Below are 23,707 nucleotides of genomic sequence, written 5' to 3' on the forward strand. Positions count from 1 at the left end.
TGTTATTCATTTTAAACAGCCTGTTATTCATTTTAAACAGCCTGTTTATTCATTTTAAACAGCCTGTTTATTCATTTTAAACAGCCTGTTTATTCATTTTAAACAGCCTGTTTATTCATTTTAAACAGCCTGTTATTCATTTTAAACAGCCTGTTATTCATTTTAAACAGCCTGTTATTCATTTTAAACAGCTCCAGGTCTGTTTATTCATTTTAAACAGCCTGTTATTCATTTTAAACAGCTACAGGCCTGTTTATTCATTTTAAACAGCCTGTTTATTCATTTTAAACAGCTCCAGGTCTGTTTATTCATTTTAAACAGCCTGTTATTCATTTTAAACAGCCTGTTTATTCATTTTAAACAGCCTGTTTATTCATTTTAAACAGCCTGTTATTCATTTTAAACAGCCTGTTATTCATTTTAAACAGCCTGTTTATTCATTTTAAACAGCCTGTTATTCATTTTAAACAGCTCCAGGTCTGTTTATTCATTTTAAACAGCCTGTTTATTCATTTTAAACAGCCTGTTATTCATTTTAAACAGCCTGTAATTCATTTTAAACAGCTCCAGGTCTGTTTATTCATTTTAAACAGCCTGTTATTCATTTTAAACAGCTACAGGCCTGTTTATTCATTTTAAACAGCCTGTTTATTCATTTTAAACAGCCTGTTATTCATTTTAAACAGCCTGTTATTCATTTTAAACAGCCTGTTATTCATTTTAAACAGCCTGTTTATTCATTTTAAACAGCCTGTAATTCATTTTAAACAGCTCCAGGTCTGTTTATTCATTTTAAACAGCCTGTTATTCATTTTAAACAGCCTGTTTATTCATTTTAAACAGCCTGTTATTCATTTTAAACAGCCTGTTATTCATTTTAAACAGCCTGTTATTCATTTTAAACAGCTCCAGGTCTGTTTATTCATTTTAAACAGCCTGTTATTCATTTTAAACAGCTACAGGCCTGTTTATTCATTTTAAACAGCCTGTTTATTCATTTTAAACAGCCTGTAATTCATTTTAAACAGCTCCAGGCCTGTTTATTCATTATAAACAGCTCCAGGCCTGATTATTCAGCTGGAACCTGATGGGACTAAATGATAATGTTTTTCTCGTTCCTTGTCCTTAGTGTTTATGTCTTGTCTCTTAGCTCTTGTTCCTGCATTTTAGTTCTTTGTTTCCAGTCCTGTGCCTTGGTTCATGTTTTGGTATTTACTTCAGGTTCCTTGTCTGCATTATTTTCAGTCTGCTCGTGTCTGTGTTAGTTTGTTTAGTCCTGATCAATTTCATCTTGTGTTGTGGCCTGTGTTTAGTGATCAGTAACCTGTGTGGTGTCTGTTGCCCCAGTAATCCCCCTGCATGTCAGTCTCTCCATTTTCCCCTGCTTTCTCTCTGCCTGTCTTGTTAGTCTCATGTCTGTCACCTGTGTTACTCCCGCCCTGCTCGTTAGTCCCTGGTGTGTGTATATGCGTTCGGTGTTTCTCTTCAGTCTTCGTCCGGTCATTGTTGGTGTTACCTGCTGTCAGTCGTGGCTTCTGTCTCCCAGTCTCATCTTGCGGTTTTGCTCCGTGTTTTTTGGATTACCTGGTTTGGATTTTGTTTTATTTCTCATTTGGCTTTTTGGACTCTTTTTACCAGCCACTCAGTCATTAAGTGTGCTCACCTTTTGTTTGTTTAAATAAATCTCCTTTTGAACCTCCTCTGCCTTGCGTCCTGCATTTGGGTCCTCCAACCTGCTCAACCCACACCCACTGTAACATGGACCTGTGATTGTAAAGTGACAGTCCGACTCAGCAGGCCTATTAATGATTTTTTTGTAATGTAAAATGTGTCCAGGTTTAAACTGACTGAAGTTTTAGACGTCTACTGTTCACTGATCAGTTTTATACAGATCAGTTTAAACTGCAGCACTGTAGCTCACAGTATGTTTTTTGCCTTAATGTTCACAGAGTCACTGTGTCATAAAGGACTGTGTAGTTTATAGATTTGATTCTGTGCTGATGTCCAAAGATAACTCTCTGTCCATACATCGATGACAGACTGATCATAAAAGCGTCATGTTCAAGATCATCTTGGGGTAAAAAAGCTAATAGCCTATCTGACCGTGATTTCAATGTTTCTAAAGACGTAACTGTTCCAATATGAGATTTGAGTTTATCTAATCGCTCTCTCAGGCTCAACTTACTCAGCGTTTTCACTAAACCCGCTTTCTGAAACGGGCCTCTGAACACCCTGCTGTGAATGCAAGCACAACACATTTTCCTGTCTTTTCAACGCCGTTGTGTTTAAAAACCTATCGCAGCTGATTGGGTAACACCTGAGACACACCCACCAAACAGGAGCAAACATACCTTGAAGCCCGAAACTGAACTCGAGGATGTGACATCACCTCATACAGAGGTTAACAATGCCTTTCAGTAATGTCTGCTCTCTCCTGATGTGACTGCTGCTACATTCATCTTTTTAGGAAAATATTTACAGCGCTGCAACCTGAGAGGCAGAACGCAGAGCAAAGGAGCTCAGTGAGCACAGACTGCTGCTGATTGATCTGTGATACATACAGAATCAGATTTGTGCCAATTTATTCAAACAAAACCTCTTAAAAATAAAATGGAGAAAGAAGTTGAAAGAGAAGTCCCTCTGTGTCCAGCTCCAGTTTTAGTCTGTTACCAAGTTATATGTTTTACTCTTGACATTATTATTATTATGCTTCAGTCAGATTAGTTCTCTGTCAGATTCTTATTTTTGTCAGATTCTTGTTTTTTTGTTTTGTAAATCAGCACAAATTTCCTTCCATATAACACAGCAATCCAGTTCAGAACTGTAATAAGGAGTCAGATGAGGGATTAAAGGGGGCCTCATCCACAGAACCAACCTTGTTCCGCTTCTTCCCTGCTGATGACCTGCAGCTGTACTTGTGTGTTCGTCAGCCTTTCCCCCCCACCACGGGCAATGCAGATGTAGATGCCATCGTCTGACAGCTGAATGTGTTTCAGAGTGAGGCTGACGTGTCCAGTTCTCAGAGCGTCAGGCTGCATCTCTGTACGGTTTGTGAACAGCTGGTTTTTGTTTGTAAGATCATCTTCTTCAGCCTGACCTGTCTTGATACGCACATGAACATTGGAGGGAATCAGATCATAGCGGCTCCAAACCACTGAGGAAGCAGCTCCAGGAGGGGCCCCACAGGGCAGCACCACAGACTCCGCCCCCTCAATCACCTCCACTCCCAAGGCATGCTGGGTAACTGTAAGGACAGAGACAGTGGGTACATTAGTTTTCTCTCTCCGCTCGTACAAATTAATCTGCTGCACCATCATTAACGACCCAACACTGTTTGACTGCACAAACAGGAAAGCAGCCAGAAACCTCCTCACTGGAAACCAGTTAGTGACTGAAGCTGACTGGACTGATCTGAAACCAGCAGTTTTATAGAGGGAGAAAATAACTCAGGTGTAATGTGCTGCTGTTAAGAGAACCAGACTCTGTTCTGCTTCCTTCTGCGCTCAAAGTGAGATCAACAGTTTATCATCTGTGGTCGTAGTTTCATTCAGTCATGCTGGAAATGATTCACTTTGTGTCAGAAGGAACTTCCTTTATAACACTGATGACAGACGACCCCAGCTGGACTGAGTGGTACATGTTTTGTCACCTGGTTTATACTCACCACATGCCAAACATGACATCATCACACCTCCTGTGTTGATCCCAAACACCGATTCATCGTTCAGTACTCGTTAGATTTAGTGTCACCGACTAATGTATGTGTGTGTGTAGAATAACCCCAGACAACCGAGCCCCCTCCTCTCCCACTCAGGGATCAGAGAACGCAGCCTTTTGGGCAAGAAAAACATGTCAGGATAGAGACGCTGACCTGGGCTTCCTGTTGGAGAGGACACCGGATAAATGAAAAGGGGTAGGGAGTCATCCCACCCTCACACCTGAACTGAACCAATAATGTGTATTAATGTGAGTGTATCAATAAAACCCTAATGATACCCATCCCATCTGGTGAGAAAACGTCCGGCCCATCTCCATGTCCTGGTGTTAAAATCTGGCCTGATTGAATTTGTAATTGAATAGCTCGCTTGTAGACATATTGTAGAGTAGGGCTGGGCGATATGGACCAAAAGTCATATCCCAATATATTTAGGCTGAATATCGATATACGATATATATCCCGATATTTTTTCCGCAAATGTTCAGTCAAAGCCAAATATGACATGTCACAAGTAATTTTATTGAAACCGGCAATTTCAGTTAACAGTTGCAAAATCAAATGATTAAATTATAAACAGGTTTCTTCACCTGGTTCATAAATAAAAGCTCAGCTGTTTAAATAAAAATGTAAACATAAATACTGTATAACAACAGGAGTATCTATTGAAATCAAAGCTCCATAAGGTGCACATTTAAATAAAAACTATCTTAAATAAAAATAGCCTATAAAATGAAATAGGCCAAATTTTTCTAAAATAAACATATTTATATGAGAAAAGTACAATATCAACATGTTTTTAGTTAGACAACTATAAATGGCTTATTAAAATCAAATTACAGATTTTCGTCTCCTTTCTAACAAATCCACAGATGTGAATAACGAACATTACAAAAGAATAAAAATATGACAAACCCTAGTAAGGGCAGCATTTATATATAAAGAAAGAACAAATTAAAGTGCTCAGTTTAAGAACATTTCTTTTAAATATCAACTTGATATTACCTTTTCCTTTTTATTAACTCAATTTCTTATCTGAACAATCTCAACCATTTGCACAAGAAACAGACTATCAACTCAATAAACATTTTCACCCTCTTTTTTTACTTTGATAAACAGTAATGCTGTCTTGAGGTAGACATTAGAAGACAGATAAGCGTGTCCTCCTCCTTTAAAGATTTTGTGCGAGAAACAACAGCCTGTCAACGGCATCCGGCTTCAGAGATGCTCTGTGGCAGGTCGATATTACCACTGCCGCTGAAAACACGTTCAGAGGGTGAACTGGTAGCTGGTACCAAGAGATACTTTTTTGCTAGGTGGCTCAGAGCTGGAAAGACATCTTCATGATCCTTCCACCACTTGAGGGGATCAGTGTCACTCTCCACACTTGCTGACTGCAAGTAACTTGACAGTTCATTTTCAATAGCCCCCCTCTTGGTTGGTGCAGTGGTGGTGGCTGTGCGCTGCTTGAAGAAGCTTGCCAGTGTCTTAGCTTTTGGTGCTACTGCTGCTTCTCCATCTGCAGGCTCAGGCACAGTGGGCACACGTAGGTAAGGCGGTTGATCAGCCAGTAGTGTCTCCACCTCCAGGACAGCTCTGTGCTTCAATGCATCGACTTTTTCAGTTGGGATGTAGGTGGCCCTGAATCGTGGATCCACAAATGAAGCCATCTCCAATAGGTCAGTAGTGGCAGGGTCAGAATACTTGCTGTTGAGGTATTCAGCAATGCTGGTCTTGATCGCTTTAACTTTCGTTAAAAAGGTGCAGCACAGGTTTCACATATGATAGAGTGACGTACTCCTCACCTGACAAAGCATCGGTAAAGTCCTGGAGAGGTTTCAGGACCTTTTGGACTGCTTCTAGGACCTCTAAGTCCTGCCAGGTAGGAACAAGGTGCCTGGTCTTTTTGTCATTAGACAGGACTTTGGCCAGTGTTCCTTCCTGCTCCAGGACTCTCTCTATCATCTGCTGCCTCGATCCCCAGCGTGTGGCAGACTCTGTTATGAGTTGGTGACTTGGCAGACCCAGCTGAATCTGGACTTCAGCAAGATGTCTCCTTTTCTTCCAGCTGTATGAAAAACAGCTTACAATTCTCTTGCACAGAGAAATGGCCCGGGTGACGCGCTTGTCATTCATGCCATGTCCTGTCAAAATCATAAAAGAAATATTAAACATATGTGCTGATGCGAGAAATTTGACTCTGGTTTCACTTTAAGCTTTAGAAATATTCTACATTAATATTATTGTCACGTTTCATAGTTAATTTTTTTAATTAACACCTGTCCTAATCATAAATATCAAATATTATATTCATTTATTTCCTGAATTTTAATCCCGTAAGTGATTTGTATGTATTATTATTTTTGTATAATTTATAAATGATGACTATACTGTATGTACATTTACTCATGTTTCGTTCTTGTTGTTGTTCTTAGTATTTATGCTATTTTTTAATGCTACTTCTTATTTCTACTCCACTAAAAACTCCACAATGTTTAGGCCTACGTATCAACATTAGTTTCTAGTTGCAGTCTGCTCTTTCAATACAGAGAAAAAAAATATAGTATAACAAATATGTTACATTGATGATATCAACAGGCTAACCAGCATTTTCAAGTCATAATTACTTCACCTTTACCTTTTAAAATAAGGAAAAACTAACATTTTAATATGTTTTTGTTTAAAGTAAAATATCTGACTACTCCATACAACACTGCACTCACCAATAGCCAAGTGTAGTCTGTGACCGAAGCACTGCATCCTCAGCCACTCGTTCAGCTCAACCGCTTTGACGATGTTGCTCCCGTTGTCGGTTGTTATAGCAACCAGATGCTTTTCGTGGAGTTTCCAGCTTGCAATTGCGTCCTGCAGGGCCTCAGCTATATGCTCACCGGTGTGATCCTGGGGGAAATAACTTGTTTGGAGACAAGCTGATTTCATCTCCCAGTCTTGAATGAAGTGAACTGTCATGTAAGGCTCACACGTCCTGCTCGACCACATATCGCTGGTCAACGCAAAATGAGTCACGTTAGCGAGCCGGTCAGCAAGGCTCTGCCTGACGTCAGTGTACATTTGTGGCAGTGCTTCTCGTGCAAAGTAGTTGCGACTGGGAAGCTCATATCTCAGGTCCATCGTTTTCAGTAGCTTTTTGAATCCGACTTGTTCCACAGTTGCAACAGGGGCCATGTCTTTAGCAATGTGATAGGACACCGCTTTAGTTATAGTACACCACTTGTCACTTTTGGGTAGATGAAGTTTGCAGTGAGCTTTGTTTCGGGGCTGGAGCTTTTTCGGGTTGTCGATGGCTTGCAGCTGGGGCTTCTGCAGCGCGCAGTTTCACAGACTCTTCGTATTGCAGTTTGTGCCACTGATTTAGGTGGTGAAAAAGATTTGAAGTGCTTCCACCCCTGGCTGTAATTTCTTTATGGCACTGTTTATATAACGTGATTTTGTTGCTCATCTGATACTTTGAATCAGAACCATCTCCAAATTACTGAGCCACTGCTTTTTCTTTCACTAACCAATTCCTCCTCCGCACGCTCCGCAGACGTTGTTGTTTCCTCCATGTTTGTTAAACAGTGTATGTTCCTGCTCCTCCCCCCTCATGTGCATGAAAGAGGAGGGCCGGGGGCGCGGGGAGCAGTGTAGAGAGCGCCAGGTCAGTTGCTTGCTTGGAGCAAGGATCACAGCGCAAATATGAACTATATCGATATATGTGATATGGTCCAATTCCATATCACATAAAAAATATATCGATATATTTTTTATATCGATATATTTTTTATATCGATATATCGCCCAGCCCTATTGTAGAGACCCTGTACTGCTTAGCTACTTTAAAGAGGTGGTATTCTGCTCATTTTTAGGTTCATCATCCTATTTAGAGTTTGTACCAGAACAGGTTTCCATGGTTATATGTTTGTCATACTGCACATTGCTGCAGCTCCTCTTTCCACCCTGTGTTGAAGGCTTCGTTTTAGCTATGGAGTGATACATCTGGTCTCTAAATGATCTTTGTTGGGAGTTGCACATGCTCAGTTCCTAGTTAAGGACTACTAGCCAATCAGAAGCAGAGTAGGGCGGGTCAGCGAGAAGCCGGTAAACGGCTCGGGTTCAGCCGTACGTCTTGCCGACCGGCTCGGCAACACGGACTGGAGCGAGAGTTTCAGAGCGGTGAGTTATTAATCTGTATCCATAAAGTTTTAACTGAGCTCTGTCTCTACATCACAGGAACAACTTTATGTCCACTGACTGCCTGGAGGGTAGCTAGTGTTTGGAAGGGAGAGGAGAGCTGTGTGCTGCAGCTCGCTGTTTCTGAGGGCGTGTCGGCGAGCGTTAAATGAGGCGGCTGGACTACAAACCAGCTGTTTTCAGTTCAGAGTTCAGAGAGTTTTCTGTGGGAGATGGGAACTCCCTTTGGGCTTTTTCACTTTGCAAAACTGTTACATGCACAAAAAAGAGATCTATCTCAATAAAGGAGAGGGAAAAGCCAAAAAGCAGAATATGACCTTTTTAAGGCCATGTAAAAGGTTTGGTTCAGTTTGTTTTGACTTGGAGTTATTTAGCTACCATATATTTTAATGTCTGAGTTATTACTTTATGTTTTACATGTTTAAGGTGGAAGCTATTTAGTTTGCAGTGTTCTTTTGTTTCTAAGCCTCTGTAGGAGTTAAACATCTGACAGCTGGAGCACGTAAACATCACAGAAGGTAGTAAAGTTAAAACCAGGGGATCGATAACAGGTTCTTAAAGAAGTTAAGTCATGTCATTTAAATCATAACTGATTTGGAGGCACAGTGGACCAGTGGATAGCACTTTGGCCTCACAGCAAAAGGGTTACGGGTTTGAACCTCAGTCGTCCTGGCCTTTCTACGTGGACTTTGTTCTCCCTGGGTCTGAGTGGGTTTGCTCTGGGTGCTCCGGTTTCCCCCAACATCACAGACCAACACATTACGTTGTCCATTCAGTACCATTGACCAGAACAGGCACACATCAGGAGTTGGTCCCCAGGCGCAGCACAGTGGCAGCCCAATCCTCTACTGATAAAATACTTTCAAATCCCCTCCGAATGTGTATTAATAGCCATTTACACATGTAGCTGATGCTGGATTAAACAAACAGCTGCTGTTGGTTTGACTGCGCCTGAACGCTCCGCTACAAAGCTCACGCTAATAACTTCCTGTTAATTCTAACAATATAAAAGTGGTTTGTGCATGAAGTGTGCCTGTATTCACCGATTTTATTCTTGGTGTACCGGTCCTCTCCTCTGCCCTCTCCAGACCAGGTTCTCTGAGCTCTACTGTGACAGTTTGGCTACAGGTTATTTTGGGGTGCCAGTCAGGTTTCTCTCCTGACACATTAGATATTTTTGATTGTATCTCAGAATAATATATTAACCAACCAAAGGACAACAAGGATACATACACAACGTAATGGACCCTCCCGTTGAATGCAAGAAAATGAACAATAATGAAAAAACACAACTCGATATTGATATGCAATCAAAGACAAACCTGTATTTAAAAAAATAGAGTGTTTCTCAAACAATAGACACAACTTAAATTTCCACTTAGGGTTCAGTTCAATTCTTCAGAAGCAAGAAAGAAAAACTGCCCATCAAATAATGAAAGGTTGCTTCGTTCCTCAATGGTAATTGTTCATCCACATCAAAACAAACACACACTGCTCAGAAACAGAAAGCAGAGGGGAAGGGGAGGACGTTTTTTCAGCACTTACGACCTGACTGGCTCTAATGGGTTCTGGACCAGTTTGCTGACGGCGGTTTTAGTATGGTGGGTGGCTGGTTGGTTGTTGGGAGGTTATTGCTGAGTTGAAGATGAAGAAGGTTTTGATGTGGGGAAATGTTGTAGTAGATGAACACAGAAGAGATTAAAGCCTTAGCATAACTGGTTCACTATCTAAACGCAGTGTTTCCACTATATGCATCATGACCGCTGCTCCTAAAATTTCCCACGATCATTAAACTATGCGCTTCAAATGCTTTCACCCGCACACTGTGCGAGCACGGCAGCACTCAATGCTCGGCTCGCTTCCTCTCCTCGTTCTATGCAGAACATACGTGACAGATGGTGTTACAACAGCAGCATAACTCTGAATCAGGAGGTGTTTGATTGTCCAAGCGGCAGAAAGTGACGGTGAACGCAGCGTGCAAACTATACCATGGCTTTCGGGGGAGCTCCCTTTTTTTCCCCCCACTCTTTCGCCGAGTGGGGGGGGGGTTATTACACTCTAATTCTTAATGCTGGATCATTAATAGCTGCAAGCATGTAGGCCTGGCTGTGAAAGTATCAGGCATGTTTGTCTTATTATTATAATAACAACTTCACACAACAGCTGTTTGCGACAGACCTTTTTTTTTTAAAGTTGTGTGGCGCTGTGGAGAGCCCCGAGCTGTAGTAGTGCATGGATCATGTGTAATATTTATCCAGCCAAACGGAACGATCACGAACCATTCACAGCGCTTTGGCTGAACTAGCGGCACAAAATCCGTACCGGAGACGGAGTGAGGATATCGCGGGACAACCGGACGGTCGGTGATCGTTCCCTCTGGCTGGATGAAGTCTGAATTTACGCATGGATCCATGATGATGGAGAAATATAGAAATTAATGACAATAAAGCATGCTGTCAATATTTTAGAGACCCCTCAAAATATCACAAATCATGCTTTTAGGGGAGCCGGTGTATATATAAACACTGAAACGTGTTTCTCTGACGATCTTTTTTCCTCAGCTCTCCTCTTTCTTCCAACTGCCCTCGCTCCCAGACACACAACAAACATTTTAGCACTTCCTAAACTAGGTGGCATACAAAGAGTATGCATGGCTACATGAATGGGCGCTCATAGGTGGTGCATATGAAAGGTGTTGGTTGTCACACTACATGACACTCACGTGGTCCCGTTCTCGCCTGCCTGCTGATCTCAGCAGGGAAATCAGGAGCATTTCATGCAGCCGTGTGCGATAGCTGCTCGTCAGTCACTTTTCATGAAGCGACCAATCACAGCTGAGGTGGGACATTAAAAATGGTTGAGGCACTACAAACAAACTTTAAAAATGTTTAACTTGTTGTTTTGTATGCAGCTTTTATTTTTGACAAGTTCATTTGCATAAACAAATTAGAGACTGACCACCACGTAGAGCATTTTTATTGCACAATAATTTTGCAACTAAAAACAACCCACAGAAAACAGCTGTTTTCTCCAACTGGAATTAATCTGAAATTATAATGAATAGACAACCTGAACCACAGCGGTGCAGGCTGATATCAGAGAGGTTTGATTAGTGAAACAGCGTCAACTAATAAACTGTCTGTAGGCAGATCATCCAAATACAGTGTAACATGTAAATATATTATACTAACATTATACTTTCCAATAATATTTATTAATACACTCATTTACACCTTTACTCCTCCAGGTTGTGGATAAATTTTAGTTTATCTAAGGGTCAGAAATAACAAGACAAAGCTCAGATTTCGGTCATAAGGTTCCTCTTAATGGTGCTTTCAGACCAAAAGCGTGCGTTCAGGGCGGTGAGTTTACATACAAAGTCAATGCAAAGACGCACAGCGACGCGAAGGGTGCAGTGCCGCCGATGCGAAGGCGAAGCAAAGACAAAGGAATTCAGAAAGTTGCATGACGCTGAGTCACGATAGCCTATCAGCATCAGCGAGGGAGGAGCTCAGAGTTAACTGTTTTTATTAAATTAGCTTTTTTACTTTAGTTTTTAGGATTACAACATTGATTTATCTTCACTCTGGCTTCTCTGCAGCTAGCTTCTGTGCACATCCTGTTCCACTGTTGTTGTTAGCATCGTTAGCTCTGTCGGACTACTACTAAAGAAAGCGAGGAGGTTGAACTACCTGGTGAGTTCAGAGAACATGTGTCTGTAACTTTATTCCAGCTGTCGTTGTACTTTACTGTGAACAGGTTAGCGTAGCGTAGCCCTGATCGATCCCAACTCCAGAGAAGTTGTCTTCCTGCTGACAGACCTGACAAAGCATGAATTCATATGTTTAACAAAACTGCATCATGTTGTAGTTATTTCGGCATCAGTTTGATCCGTTTACTGCTATTAAATCACAGCAGAATGTTTTCTTGTTGTGTTGATTCACGTTGCGTGTGAATACTCAGCAGTTGTCCAGTGATAAAACCTCCACGAGGAAAGCATTGTGAGGATTAAATTCGTGTTTGGTCTGAATGCTGCATCATTGCTTTTACTGAACACGTAGCGATCATGTTTACTGTTGTGAGAAGTCGCCGCCCCCATAGGCCCTTTCTGATCCAGGAAAAACCCTGTATAAATTGGGACAGATGTTTTGGCCGTGGCAGGTAACACAGTCACTCCCACTAGCCACTTTGGCGTGTTGAAAAATTGTAGTCATGTCAAAAGGCATAATAGCAAATTAATTGCAATGTGACACTACAACTCCCATGAGTACTACCTGCACATAGTGTTTGCTCATTGGTCCATTAGTGAAGCCTTTTGTCTTGCACGCTACTGACAAACAACACTGTAACAAGAAGACGTTGTGTCTATGAAGATTCTCAGTCATCCAGGTCATAGTTATCCAACGGAGGTTAAAATGAAGGGCAACTGGACTTGGTTGAAGCTACTGGAAGACGTTTCGTCCCTCATCCAAAGGACTTCTTCAGTTCTGACTGACTGGCAGGGAAACTCAGCTATTTAACCTCAGTGGGGTCATTGGCCCGGGTCATCGATACCGCTGGTTCGTTAGTGTCACTTGTTGCTGTGACGACAGTCGTTACAGTCGTTAAGACTACCTGTGGCCGAGACTGAACGACCATCGTTGGTATCTTCACCTGAGGCCAATAGGTTACGTTTGTTGAGTTTCCTGGGAAGTGATGAAAGGACAGCATTGTAAGTGGGGGATAAGTGGTGGCGTAGACCCCCTCCTCTGTTCAATGACAGCTTCTCAACCCTGGTGTAGATGCTTCCTTGACACCTCTTTCAAACCATCCATCTTCTCTGTCTAAAATGTGCACCTGGTGGTCCTCAAACGAGTGTCCTCTGTCCTTCAGATGTAAGTAGACTGCAGAGTCTTGACCTGAGGAGTTGGCCCTTCTGTGTTGAGCCATGCGTTTGTGTCGTGGTTGTTTAGTCTCCCCAATATACAGGTCTGTGCATTCCTCACTGCATTGGACCGCATACACTAGATTGCTTTTCTTGTGTTTGGGTGTGCGGTCTTTGGGGTGTACCAGCATCTGTCTTAGTGTGTTCTTGGGTTTAAAAAACACAGGGATGTTATGTTTGTTAAAAATCCTCCTGAGTTTCTCTGATACTCCAGACACATATGGAATCACAATGTTGTTGCGTTTGACCTTCTTTTCCTCCCCTGTAGTTTTGTTCTTCTTGGATCTTGTGGCTGTTTTCACAAAGGTCCATTTAGGGTATCCACAGGCTGTAAGTGCCCCTTCAGGTGGTTCTGTTCCTTCTCTCTGGCTTGGGCGCTTGTTGGTTTGTTTTCCGCTCTGTGGTGCAGTGTTCTCATGACCCCTAGCTTGTGCTCCAGTGGGTGGTGGGAATCGAACAGTAGGTATTGGTCTGTGTGTGTGGGTTTTCTGTAAACACCAATCTGCAGGCTCCTGTCCTCTTCAATGTGTACAGCGCAGTCCAGGAAGGCCAAACTGTTGTGAACATCTTCTCGTGTGAACTTGATGTGACTGTCCACAGAGTTGATGTGTTCTGTGAAGGCTTTTGATTTTGACCCAGGTGTCGTCCACATATCTGTACCAGTGGCTCGGTGCTATTCCTCTGAAGGAGTTGAGGGCTTTATTCTCCACTTCTTCCATGTAGATGTTGGCCACAATCGGGGATACCGGTGAGCCCATGGCACAAGAAGGTCAAACGCATCAACATTGTGATTCCATACGTGTCTGGAGTATCAGAGAAACTCAGGAGGATTTTCAACAAACATAACATCAATGTGTTTTTTAAACCCATGAACACACTAAGACAGATGCTGGTCCACCCCAAAGACCGCACACCCAAACACAAGAAAAGCAATCTAGTGTATGCGGTCCAATGCAGTGAGGAATGCACAGACCTGTATATTGGGGAGACTAAACAACCACGACACAAACGCATGGCTCAACACAGAAGGGCCAACTCCTCAGGTCAAGACTCTGCAGTCTACTTACATCTGAAGGACAGAGGACACTCGTTTGAGGACCACCAGGTGCACATTTTAGACAGAGAAGATGGATGGTTTGAAAGAGGTGTCAAGGAAGCATCTACACCAGGGTGGAGAAGCCGTCATTGAACAGGGGAGGGGGTCTACGCCACCACTTATCCCCCACTTACAATGCTGTCCTTTCATCACTTCCCAGGAAACTCAACAAACGTAACCTCTTGGCCTCAGGTGAAGATACCAACGATGGTCGTTCAGTCTTGGCCTCAGGTGAAGATACCAACGATGGTCGTTCAGTCTTGGCCACAGGTAGTCTTAACGACTGTAACGACTGTCGTCACAGCAACAAGGAACACTAACGAACCAGCGGTATCGATGACCCGGGCCAACGACCCCACTGAGGTTAAATAGCTGAGCTTCCCTGCCAGTCAGTCAGAACTGAAGAAGTCCTTTGGATGAGGGACGAAACGTCTTCCAGTATCTTCAACCAAGTCCAGTTGCCCTTGATTTTAACCTTTGTTGGATAAGAAGACGTTGTGGAACTTAAACGTGCAGACTGGCCGTCGGACTAGTCTGGCCTGCCGTTAATTATCCACCTAACCAGCGGCAATGATGACAAAGCAAGTTTTTTTAATAGCAGGTGAGTGCGCACGTCAAATAGCCTATGACATGTAAACAGAATATATAAAGTTGAATCTGTCACAGATCAGCCACAGCCCTTCAGACCTGTAGACAGTCAGCAGTCGCTTTTACTTGATGTATGATCTCTGTCATCACACGCGACTGGTTTCATGCACAAATACAGCGTTCAGTCAGTACATGAGTGTGCATAGCCGAGCAGTGTGGAGAAGAAATGCACAGCAGAACGAAGGAAAGAGAAAAGGCAGAGCAGAGGCGAAAAGCAGAGAAGAAAAGCAGGAGGAAAGTGCCGTTAAATGCTGTAAAAAAAAAAAGATATCTTCATGATTAAGGAACATGCTGGTGTTTATAAAAGAAAACAACACAGAGGCTACTAGCAGGACTGCCCTAATACCACAACTACCTTTCCAGAATTGATTCTATGTTTTAATAAAAAGTTGTCATGCCATGTATGATAGCAGAAGGTTTGTAGATGAATACTCTGGGAAATAAATACCTGGATACTCAATTCATATCTGCAGTTAACTGGTGAATTTTGTTTATGGTTTATGTTTTCAGTTAATCTTTACACCCATTCAGCACTTTTATTACATACAATAAGAAGCTGCTCTTTTAATATGTTTATCTTAATAGACTATTTTTTCAAAAAAAAGGAGCTTTACACACAACCTTATCAGAGCTAATGATAATAATACATTTTAGCACGCCAATTTAAGCGTGTCATTGTCTTTGAAAAACCACTAGTCACATTGGCTAGCGAGCAAAAAAATGTATGTCAACCCCTGTGTGTGTGTGTGTGTGTGTGTGTGTATATATATTTTTTTTGGATACTGCTTTGCCACTGTGCACACAAATGTGTCATTTGTACTTCATCTGCAAAATATTATACAAGCTGCACGCTCACTACTTTACACTGTTATACGCTCACTACTTTACGCTGTTCTACAAGCTGCACGCTCACTATTTTACACTGTTATATGCTCGCTACTTTACACTGTTCTACAAGCTGCACGCTCGCTACTTTACGCTGTTCTACAAGCTGCACGCTCGCTACTTTACGCTGTTCTACGCTCACTACTTTACGCTGTTCTACGCTGTTCTACGCTCGCTACTTTACACTGTAATACGCTCGCTACTTTACACTGTAATACGCTCGCTACTTTACACTGTAATACTTTACACTGTAATACGCTCGCTACTTTACACTGTAATACGCTCGCTACTTTACACTGTAATACGCTCGCTACTTTACACTGTTATACAAGCTGCACGCTCGCTACTTTACACTGTAATACGCTCGCTACTTTACACTGTTCTACGCTCGCTACTTTACACTGTAATACGCTCGCTACTTTACACTGTAATACGCTCGCTACTTTACACTGTTATACAAGCTGCACGCTCGCTACTTTACACTGTAATACGCTCGCTACTTTACACTGTTATACAAGCTGCACGCTCGCTACTTTACACTGTTATACAAGCTGAACGCTCGCTACTTTACACTGTAATACGCTCGCTACTTTACACTGTAATACGCTCGCTACTTTACACTGTAATACGCTCGCTACTTTACACTGTAATACGCTCGCTACTTTACACTGTAATACGCTCGCTACTTTACACTGTAATACGCTCGCTACTTTACACTGTTATATGCTCGCTACTTTACACTGTTATACAAGCTGTACGCTCACTACTTTACGCTGTAATACGCTCACTACTTTACACTGTTACACAAGCTGTACGCTCGCTACTTTACATTGTAGGAGAGTGTCATTTCTTCAGTGTTGTCAAATGAAAAGATTTTTTTTTGTGGTGCCTTTTGCATCCCAGGTACAAATCATGTTGTATTTTGTCTAAATGTGGACAAATACTACTTCCATTTGTTTTTTTATTTAAGGTTAATTGTTATTAATTATGACACAATGAGACTGGCTTCAATGTTGTTTTATTTACATTTTAAAAGCTTTGGTTTAAGGGGACCTGTCCGGGACCTGTCCCCGCCTTTCGCCCGATGTCAGCTGGGATTGGCTCCAGCCGCCCCCCCCCCCCCCCCCCCGCGCGACCCTGTACGCAGGATAAGCGGTTGACGATGGATGGATGGATGGTTTAAGAGGTACTATGTGATTTTGCCATGTCCCCAGTGTTGATCATTCAACTTAGATCTAAAAAATTACTTATAAAAACATATGGATTTCTAAATAGGTCATTATTATTTCTAAATAGGTCATTATTATCTCATTGAAAATCTATTTAATCAAATGTTGTTTTAGCAAAATTGTTAGCTTTTGTCCAAAAATATTAAGAATCAATCAAATTAAATAATTTCAAAAACTGTTTGGGAAAAATTATATATTCCTCATCTAGAATTAAAGGTCATGTTAGCCATCATGCTCACACAGGCAGGTAAAAGGCTAACGTTAGCTCTAAATGTCCACCCTGTTAGTGTCCACCTTGTTAAAAAACTAACAGGGTGGACATATAGTATATACACTGGTGTTTTATCCACCCTGTTATGCTGATAGACCTCTCTCCACCCTATTATGTTGGTATTTTTCCTTCATAATTTATTGAAATTACCACATATTAAGTGTATATTTGTATTTACATAAAGATATGGAACAGACACCGCGGACACCAAAACCAAAATTCAGTTTTCTTGAAAAAGAAAGTGCAAAAATACGTCCCCTTTTCATTATGCATGCTCGTTTTACTCTACATAGGCCTCCCTATGCTGTTTAAAAAAGGATTTGATTGTAAAACAAATGTATAATAAAAGTTAGGGACATATGATTTCTATAAAAGTGTAATTTTAGTAGCAATCACACCCTGAAAACACTTTTTAACAGTTAAGTCTAAGTCCTTAACAAGGTGCACATTTCCTGCGTGTCACGTGTTGTTAATATATCTATATTTAATACAATAAAGATAGATGATAGAACTTCAAAATATAGGGAAATCAACTATTTATTTATCCAAAGTTATGAAGTCCAAATGGCACCCTATAAAAAATGACCCAGTTACAACACAATAAGCTGTACATACCAAAGCCTCTGTTTATATCATTATGGTCATCGTTTCACCTTAAACTCTGTTGCTTTGCAGTCAAATTTTGATTTTACTTTTCTCTGATCACTGAAGCATGAAGGGCATTTTCCTCTCTTGTTTTAAGTTAAAAAGAGGAACATAACGGTCATAGTCTAATAAAAAAAACAAATTGTATTGACATTTTGTGCTTTACAATCATACAGAGTAACTAAATATGTTATCATGGCCTGGATGAGTCTACAGAACTGAATTTAGAAATGGTTGTCCATCTGTTTCCCTGTAAGGCTGATGGCCAACAGCTTCTCTGAAAATGCCCATGTTTTGATTACTACTTAGGCTAAGTGGAGGTGGTGCTGGAGTGGGTGTCGATGAGGGGCCCAGTTTGAAAAATGTTGTCCCCCTGAAACTAAATGCTGGGAACTAAAGATTTATTTACTACCTCTGATGAATAAATGATGTTTGAACAGTTCTTCTCCCTCAAAGCTGAAAAAAACTGCAGGACTTTAATCACACTGAGCTTCCTGTCACTCACAAGAAGTGACTGAAACATTCATAACTACTGAGGTGATAGAAATAAATAAGATTTTAAAAAAAGGAGTGATAAAGATGTGGTTTCAGAAGAATGGTGATGGAAACATTTAGCATTTCAGGAACAGGACCTCATGGTGGAGGAACAGAAGGTGGAAGTGACAGAAGACAAACTGACTGTTGATTAATAAGTTCTATGAAACCGTTTTGCTCTGATAATCAGCTGTTACCAAGCTTTAAAAACACAGCTGATGTTCATTTACAGCCAGCAGCTTTTCTTACTTCCTCACAGTGTCAATCCAACCCCGCCCACTTCCCCAGCAGGAAACCAGCCACACGAGGCTGAACGTGAGGAAGTGACTGAGAGCTGAGGTCATGAAGGAGCAGTGGAAATCATGCAGCGTTTCAGAAATATCTGACTTTCAGCTTCAAAGCGCTCGCGGTGGCGCCTGATGCTGAAAGTGAACACACGGCTGACAGACTCTTTGTCAAGTGTAGGCCTACACCCAGCTGCTCCCTCAGCACTGACCTGGTGTTGATTAAAATGACTGTTTCAATGAAAACAAGAGACTGAAGTGGTCAAAAGGCAGGAAATGTGGATTTTAAATTCCTAATGTTTTCACACGTTTTGGCGTTCAACATTTTACTGAATAACTCTTGAAGAAAATGATTTTCAGACAGACATACTTTACTGTAACCAGCTGACTAATGACACTGGAAAAACATTTCTACATAAATTTGCATGCAGAACAAGTACAGAACACGTGTTTCTTTCTCTGAGTTCGTTCCATGGTACTTTTTGTAGTTGGAAGTCAAACATTTCCTAGTTCCGAGTTGCCCTGAACGCAGCACCGTTGTTGGGTTTTCACCAGCCGCCACTAGAGGCGCTGTCACCTCCCTGACTGTAACGGTAGTGACCGCGCCCTGCGGCCCGGATACAGAGAGACTGAGTCTGTGTCGTCTCTTTCTCTCTGTGTCTGACAGATCCGAGTATAAACGGTGTTTTCTCAGCGCAGTGTGGTGTGTTTGTGTTTGTGTGTCTCTAAAGTATAAACGGAATATTTTTCTCTCTCTCAGAGAGCATAACCTGTGTGTTCATGTCTCTCTGAATAAAGATGTTCTTACCGTGCAGCAGGATGAAGAACAGCAGGAACATGTTGGAGTAAAATCCTCTGAGTTCCTCCTGATAGAAGCAAAGACTTTAAACACAGAGCTGTTAACTCTTCCCGCCCTGCTGCTGCTGCTGCTGCTGCTGCTGACGCACAAAGAAAAGTTTACTTTCGATTACACAGGAAGCTGCCTTCACAATAAGAGCCTTTACAGGAAGCTGCCTTCACAATAAGAGCCTTTACAGGAAGCTGCCTTCACAATAAGAGCCTTTACAGGAAGCTGCCTTCACAATAAGAGCCCTTACAGGAAGCTGCCTTCACAATAAGAGCCTTTACAGGAAGCTGCCTTCACAATAAGAGCATTTACAGGAAGCTGCCTTCACAATAAGAGCCTTTACAGGAAGCTGCCTTCACAATAAGAGCCTTTACAGGAAGCTGCCTTCACAATAAGAGCCCTTACAGGAAGCTGCCTTCACAATAAGAGCCTTTACAGGAAGCTGCCTTCACAATAAGAGCCTTTACAGGAAGCTGCCTTCACAATAAGAGCCTTTACAGGAAGCTGCCTTCACAATAAGAGTCTGTGAGTTCCTCCTGAATGAAGCAAAGACTTTAAACACCGAGCTGTTAACTCTTCCCGCCCTGCTGCTGCTGCTGCTGCTGACGCACAAAGAAAAGTTTACTTTCGATTACACAGGAAGCTGCCTTCACAATAAGAGCCTTTACAGGAAGCTGCCTTCACAATAAGAGCCTTTACAGGAAGCTGCCTTCACAATAAGAGCCCTTACAGGAAGCTGCCTTCACAATAAGAGCCTTTACAGGAAGCTGCCTTCACAATAAGAGCATTTACAGGAAGCTGCCTTCACAATAACAGCCTTTACAGGAAGCTGCCTTCACAATAAGAGTGTGTGAGTTCCTCCTGAATGAAGCAAAGACTTTAAACACCGAGCTGTTAACTCTTCCCGCCCTGCTGCTGCTGCTGCTGCCGCACAAAGAAAAGTTTACTTTCGATTACACAGGAAGCTGCCTTCACATTAAGAGCCTTTACAGGAAGCTGCCTAAACAATAAGAGCATTTACAGGAAGCTGCCTTCACAATAACAGCCTTTACAGGAAGCTGCCTTCACAATAAGAGTCTGTGAGTTCCTCCTGAATGAAGCAAAGACTTTAAACACCGAGCTGTTAACTCTTCCCGCCCTGCTGCTGCTGCTGCTGCTGCTGCTGACGCACAAAGAAAAGTTTACTTTCGATTACACAGGAAGCTGCCTTCACAATAAGAGCCCTTACAGGAAGCTGCCTTCACAATAAGAGCCTTTACAGGAAGCTGCCTTCACAATAAGAGCATTTACAGGAAGCTGCCTTCACAATAAGAGCCTTTACAGGAAGCTGCCTTCACAGTAAGAGCCTTTACAGGAAGCTGCCTTCACAATAAGAGTCTGTGAGTTCCTCCTGAATGAAGCAAAGACTTTAAACACCGAGCTGTTAACTCTTCCCGCCCTGCTGCTGCTGCTGCTGCTGACGCACAAAGAAAAGTTTACTTTCGATTACACAGAAAGCTGCCTTCACAATAAGAGCCTTTACAGGAAGCTGCCTTCACAGTAAGAGCCTTTACAGGAAGCTGCCTTCACAATAAGAGTCTGTGAGTTCCTCCTGAATGAAGCAACGACTTTAAACACCGAGCTGTTAACTCTTCCCGCCCTGCTGCTGCTGCTGCTGCTGACGCACAAAGAAAAGTTTACTTTCGATTACACAGAAAGCTGCCTTCACAATAAGAGCCTTTACAGGAAGCTGCCTTCACAGTAAGAGCCTTTACAGGAAGCTGCCTTCACAATAAGAGTCTGTGAGTTCCTCCTGAATGAAGCAAAGACTTTAAACACCGAGCTGTTAACTCTTCCCGCCCTGCTGCTGCTGCTGCTGCTGCTGCTGACGCACAAAGAAAAGTTTACTTTCGATTACACAGGAAGCTGCCTTCACATTAAGAGCCTTTACAGGAAGCTGCCTAAACAATAAGAGCCTTTACAGGAAGCTGCCTTCACAATAAGAGTCTGTAATAATAATAATACTTTTCATATATGTGAAATTAGGACATATATTTTTCAATATACTGCAATATATGCATGGACCATGTAGGACTATATATTGATACATACAAGAAATACATTGCAATGAAGACAAAAACTGCATGACATTTCCAAATAGTTTTATTGAAATAAATGAATCTGTTTCTCTTTTTTGTTTCCAAATAGCTGAACAGATTCATTAATGCCATCTCATTTGTATAGTTAAATATTTCATACATACAATAGTAAATGTTAAAAAGTATTAACTGAAAACACACACTGTGTGTGTGTTTGTGTGTGTATATGTGTGTAAATTTATATACATGTGTGTGTGTGTGTATATATATATATATATATACAGTGAGGAAAATAAGTATTTGAACACCCTGCTATTTTGCAAGTTCTCCCACTTAGAAATCATGGAGGGGTCTGAAATTGTCATCGTAGGTGCATGTCCACTGTGAGAGACATAATCTAAAAAAAAATCCACTATAACTATTAATTATTAATATAACTATTTATTTGTATGATACAGCTGCAAATAAGTATTTGAACACCTGTCTATCAGCTAGAATTCTGACTCCCAAAGACCTGTTAGTCTGCCTTCAAAATGTCCACCTCCACTCCATTTATTATCCTAAATTAGATGCACCTGTTTGAGGTCGTTAGCTGCATAAAGACACCTGTCCACCCCATACAATCAGTAAGAATCCAACTACTAACATGGCCAAGACCAAAGAGCTGTCCAAAGACACTAGAGACAAAATTGTACACCTCCACAAGGCTGGAAAGGGCTACGGGGAAATTGCCAAGCAGCTTGGTGAAAAAAGGTCCACTGTTGGAGCAATCATTAGAAAATGGAAGAAGCTAAACATGACTGTCAATCTCCCTCGGACCGGGGCTCCATGCAAGATCTCACCTCGTGGGGTCTCAATGATCCTAAGAAAGGTGAGAAATCAGCCCAGAACTACACGGGAGGAGCTGGTCAATGACCTGAAAAGAGCTGGGACCACCGTTTCCAAGGTTACTGTTGGTAATACACTAAGACGCCATGGTTTGAAATCACGCATGGCACGGAAGGTTCCCCTGCTTAAACCTGCACATGTCAAGGCCCGTCTTCAGTTTGCCAATGACCATTTGGATGATCCAGAGGAGTCATGGGAGAAAGTCATGTGGTCAGACCAAAATAGAACTTTTTGGTCATAATTCCACTAACCGTGTTTGGAGGAAGAAGAATGATGAGCACCATCCCAAGAACAGCATCCCTACTGTGAAGCATGGGGGGGGTAGCATCATGCTTTGGGGGTGTGTTTCTGCACATGGGACAGGGCGACTGCACTGTATTAAGGAGAGGATGACCGGGGCCATGTATTGTGAGATTTTGGGGAACAACCTCCTTCCCTCAGTTAGAGCATTGAAGATGGGTCGAGGCCGGGTCTTCCAACATGACAATGACCCGAAGCACACAGCCAGGATAACCAAGGAGTGGCTCTGTAAGAAGCATATCAAGGTTCTGGCGTGGCCTAGCCAGTCTCCAGACCTAAACCCAATAGAGAATCTTTGAAGGGAGCTCAAACTCCGTGTTTCTCAGCGACAGGCCAGAAACCTGACTGATCTAGAGAAGATCTGTGTGGAGGAGTGGGCCAAAATCCCTCCTGCAGTGCAAACCTGGTGAAAAACTACAGGAAACGTTTGACCTCTGTAGTTGCAAACAAAGGCTACTGTACCAAATATTAACATGGATTTTCACAGGTTTTCAAATACTTATTTGCAGCTGTATATATATATATTTGCATTTCTATAAAAGTATATATTCAGAATATTTTACAGATTATTGTTAACATATTGGGGGAACACCAGTCATCATGACTTCATCATGTCATCATAACTGCAGTACCATCAAGACCATAAGTGTACTGTTGTAGTAAATCGAGTATGGCCATGCTTTTAGTTTGCTGTCATTTAACTTTCTAATGTAATCTCCATTTTATCAGAGTCGGGGATATATCTCCTTTTCAATTGGTCCATTTCCCCCCCTGGGACACTGCATATGGTTCAGGGCCGTTAAATAACAGAGTTACAACATTCCCATTGACTTCTAAGGGGGGGGTTCAGCACTGACAAAACATAGCAAAACGTTTTTTTTCCAACGGAAACGGTGGTTCCCTGAACACCCTGCAGTGGACGCAAGTGCACCGCATTTCACTGCCTTCTTATTTACCTCTTGTTGTAGCTGATTGGGTAACTCCTGAGACACACCCACCAAACTGAAGAAAACATTCCTGGAAGCCGTTGCAGAAGAATGCGCAACGTTGCAAGGTGGGCTGATTAATCAGTGACGATCCGAGTCAGACAAATACTCTGAGCCATTAGACTTTTTATTGGCGCAGCTATGCAGCTACCAGAATTACGGTATTTGGTTTGGAACTATCGGTTG

At 41.9% G+C, this 23,707-nt stretch overlaps 1 protein-coding gene across 5 annotated transcripts in view; it reads right to left on the reverse strand.

Annotated features, from left to right (window-relative positions):
* LOC119912412 overlaps positions 1-19,895 on the reverse strand; it is a 40,789-nt gene extending 20,894 nt beyond the window's left edge. For 4 of the 5 annotated variants that reach the window (XM_038731598.1, XM_038731595.1, XM_038731597.1 and 1 more), the window contains exons 1-2: positions 19,231-19,391; positions 2,876-3,244 (exon numbers count right to left, since the gene is read on the reverse strand). In XM_038731598.1, coding sequence (XP_038587526.1) covers positions 2,876-3,244; positions 19,231-19,261 — 400 coding nt within the window. In that variant the 5' untranslated portion in view covers positions 19,262-19,391. Of the gene's footprint in view, positions 1-2,875; positions 3,245-19,230; positions 19,392-19,795 lie in introns of those variants that run through there. The other variant, XM_038731594.1, reaches the window with a different exon arrangement.
* Positions 19,896-23,707: the final 3,812 nt, after the last annotated feature.

Source organism: Micropterus salmoides, unplaced genomic scaffold, assembly GCF_014851395.1.
Source record: "Micropterus salmoides isolate LMB-PRFRI ecotype aquatic unplaced genomic scaffold, ASM1485139v1 Ms_hic_scaffold_2, whole genome shotgun sequence".
Lineage (NCBI taxonomy): Eukaryota > Metazoa > Chordata > Actinopteri > Centrarchiformes > Centrarchidae > Micropterus > Micropterus salmoides.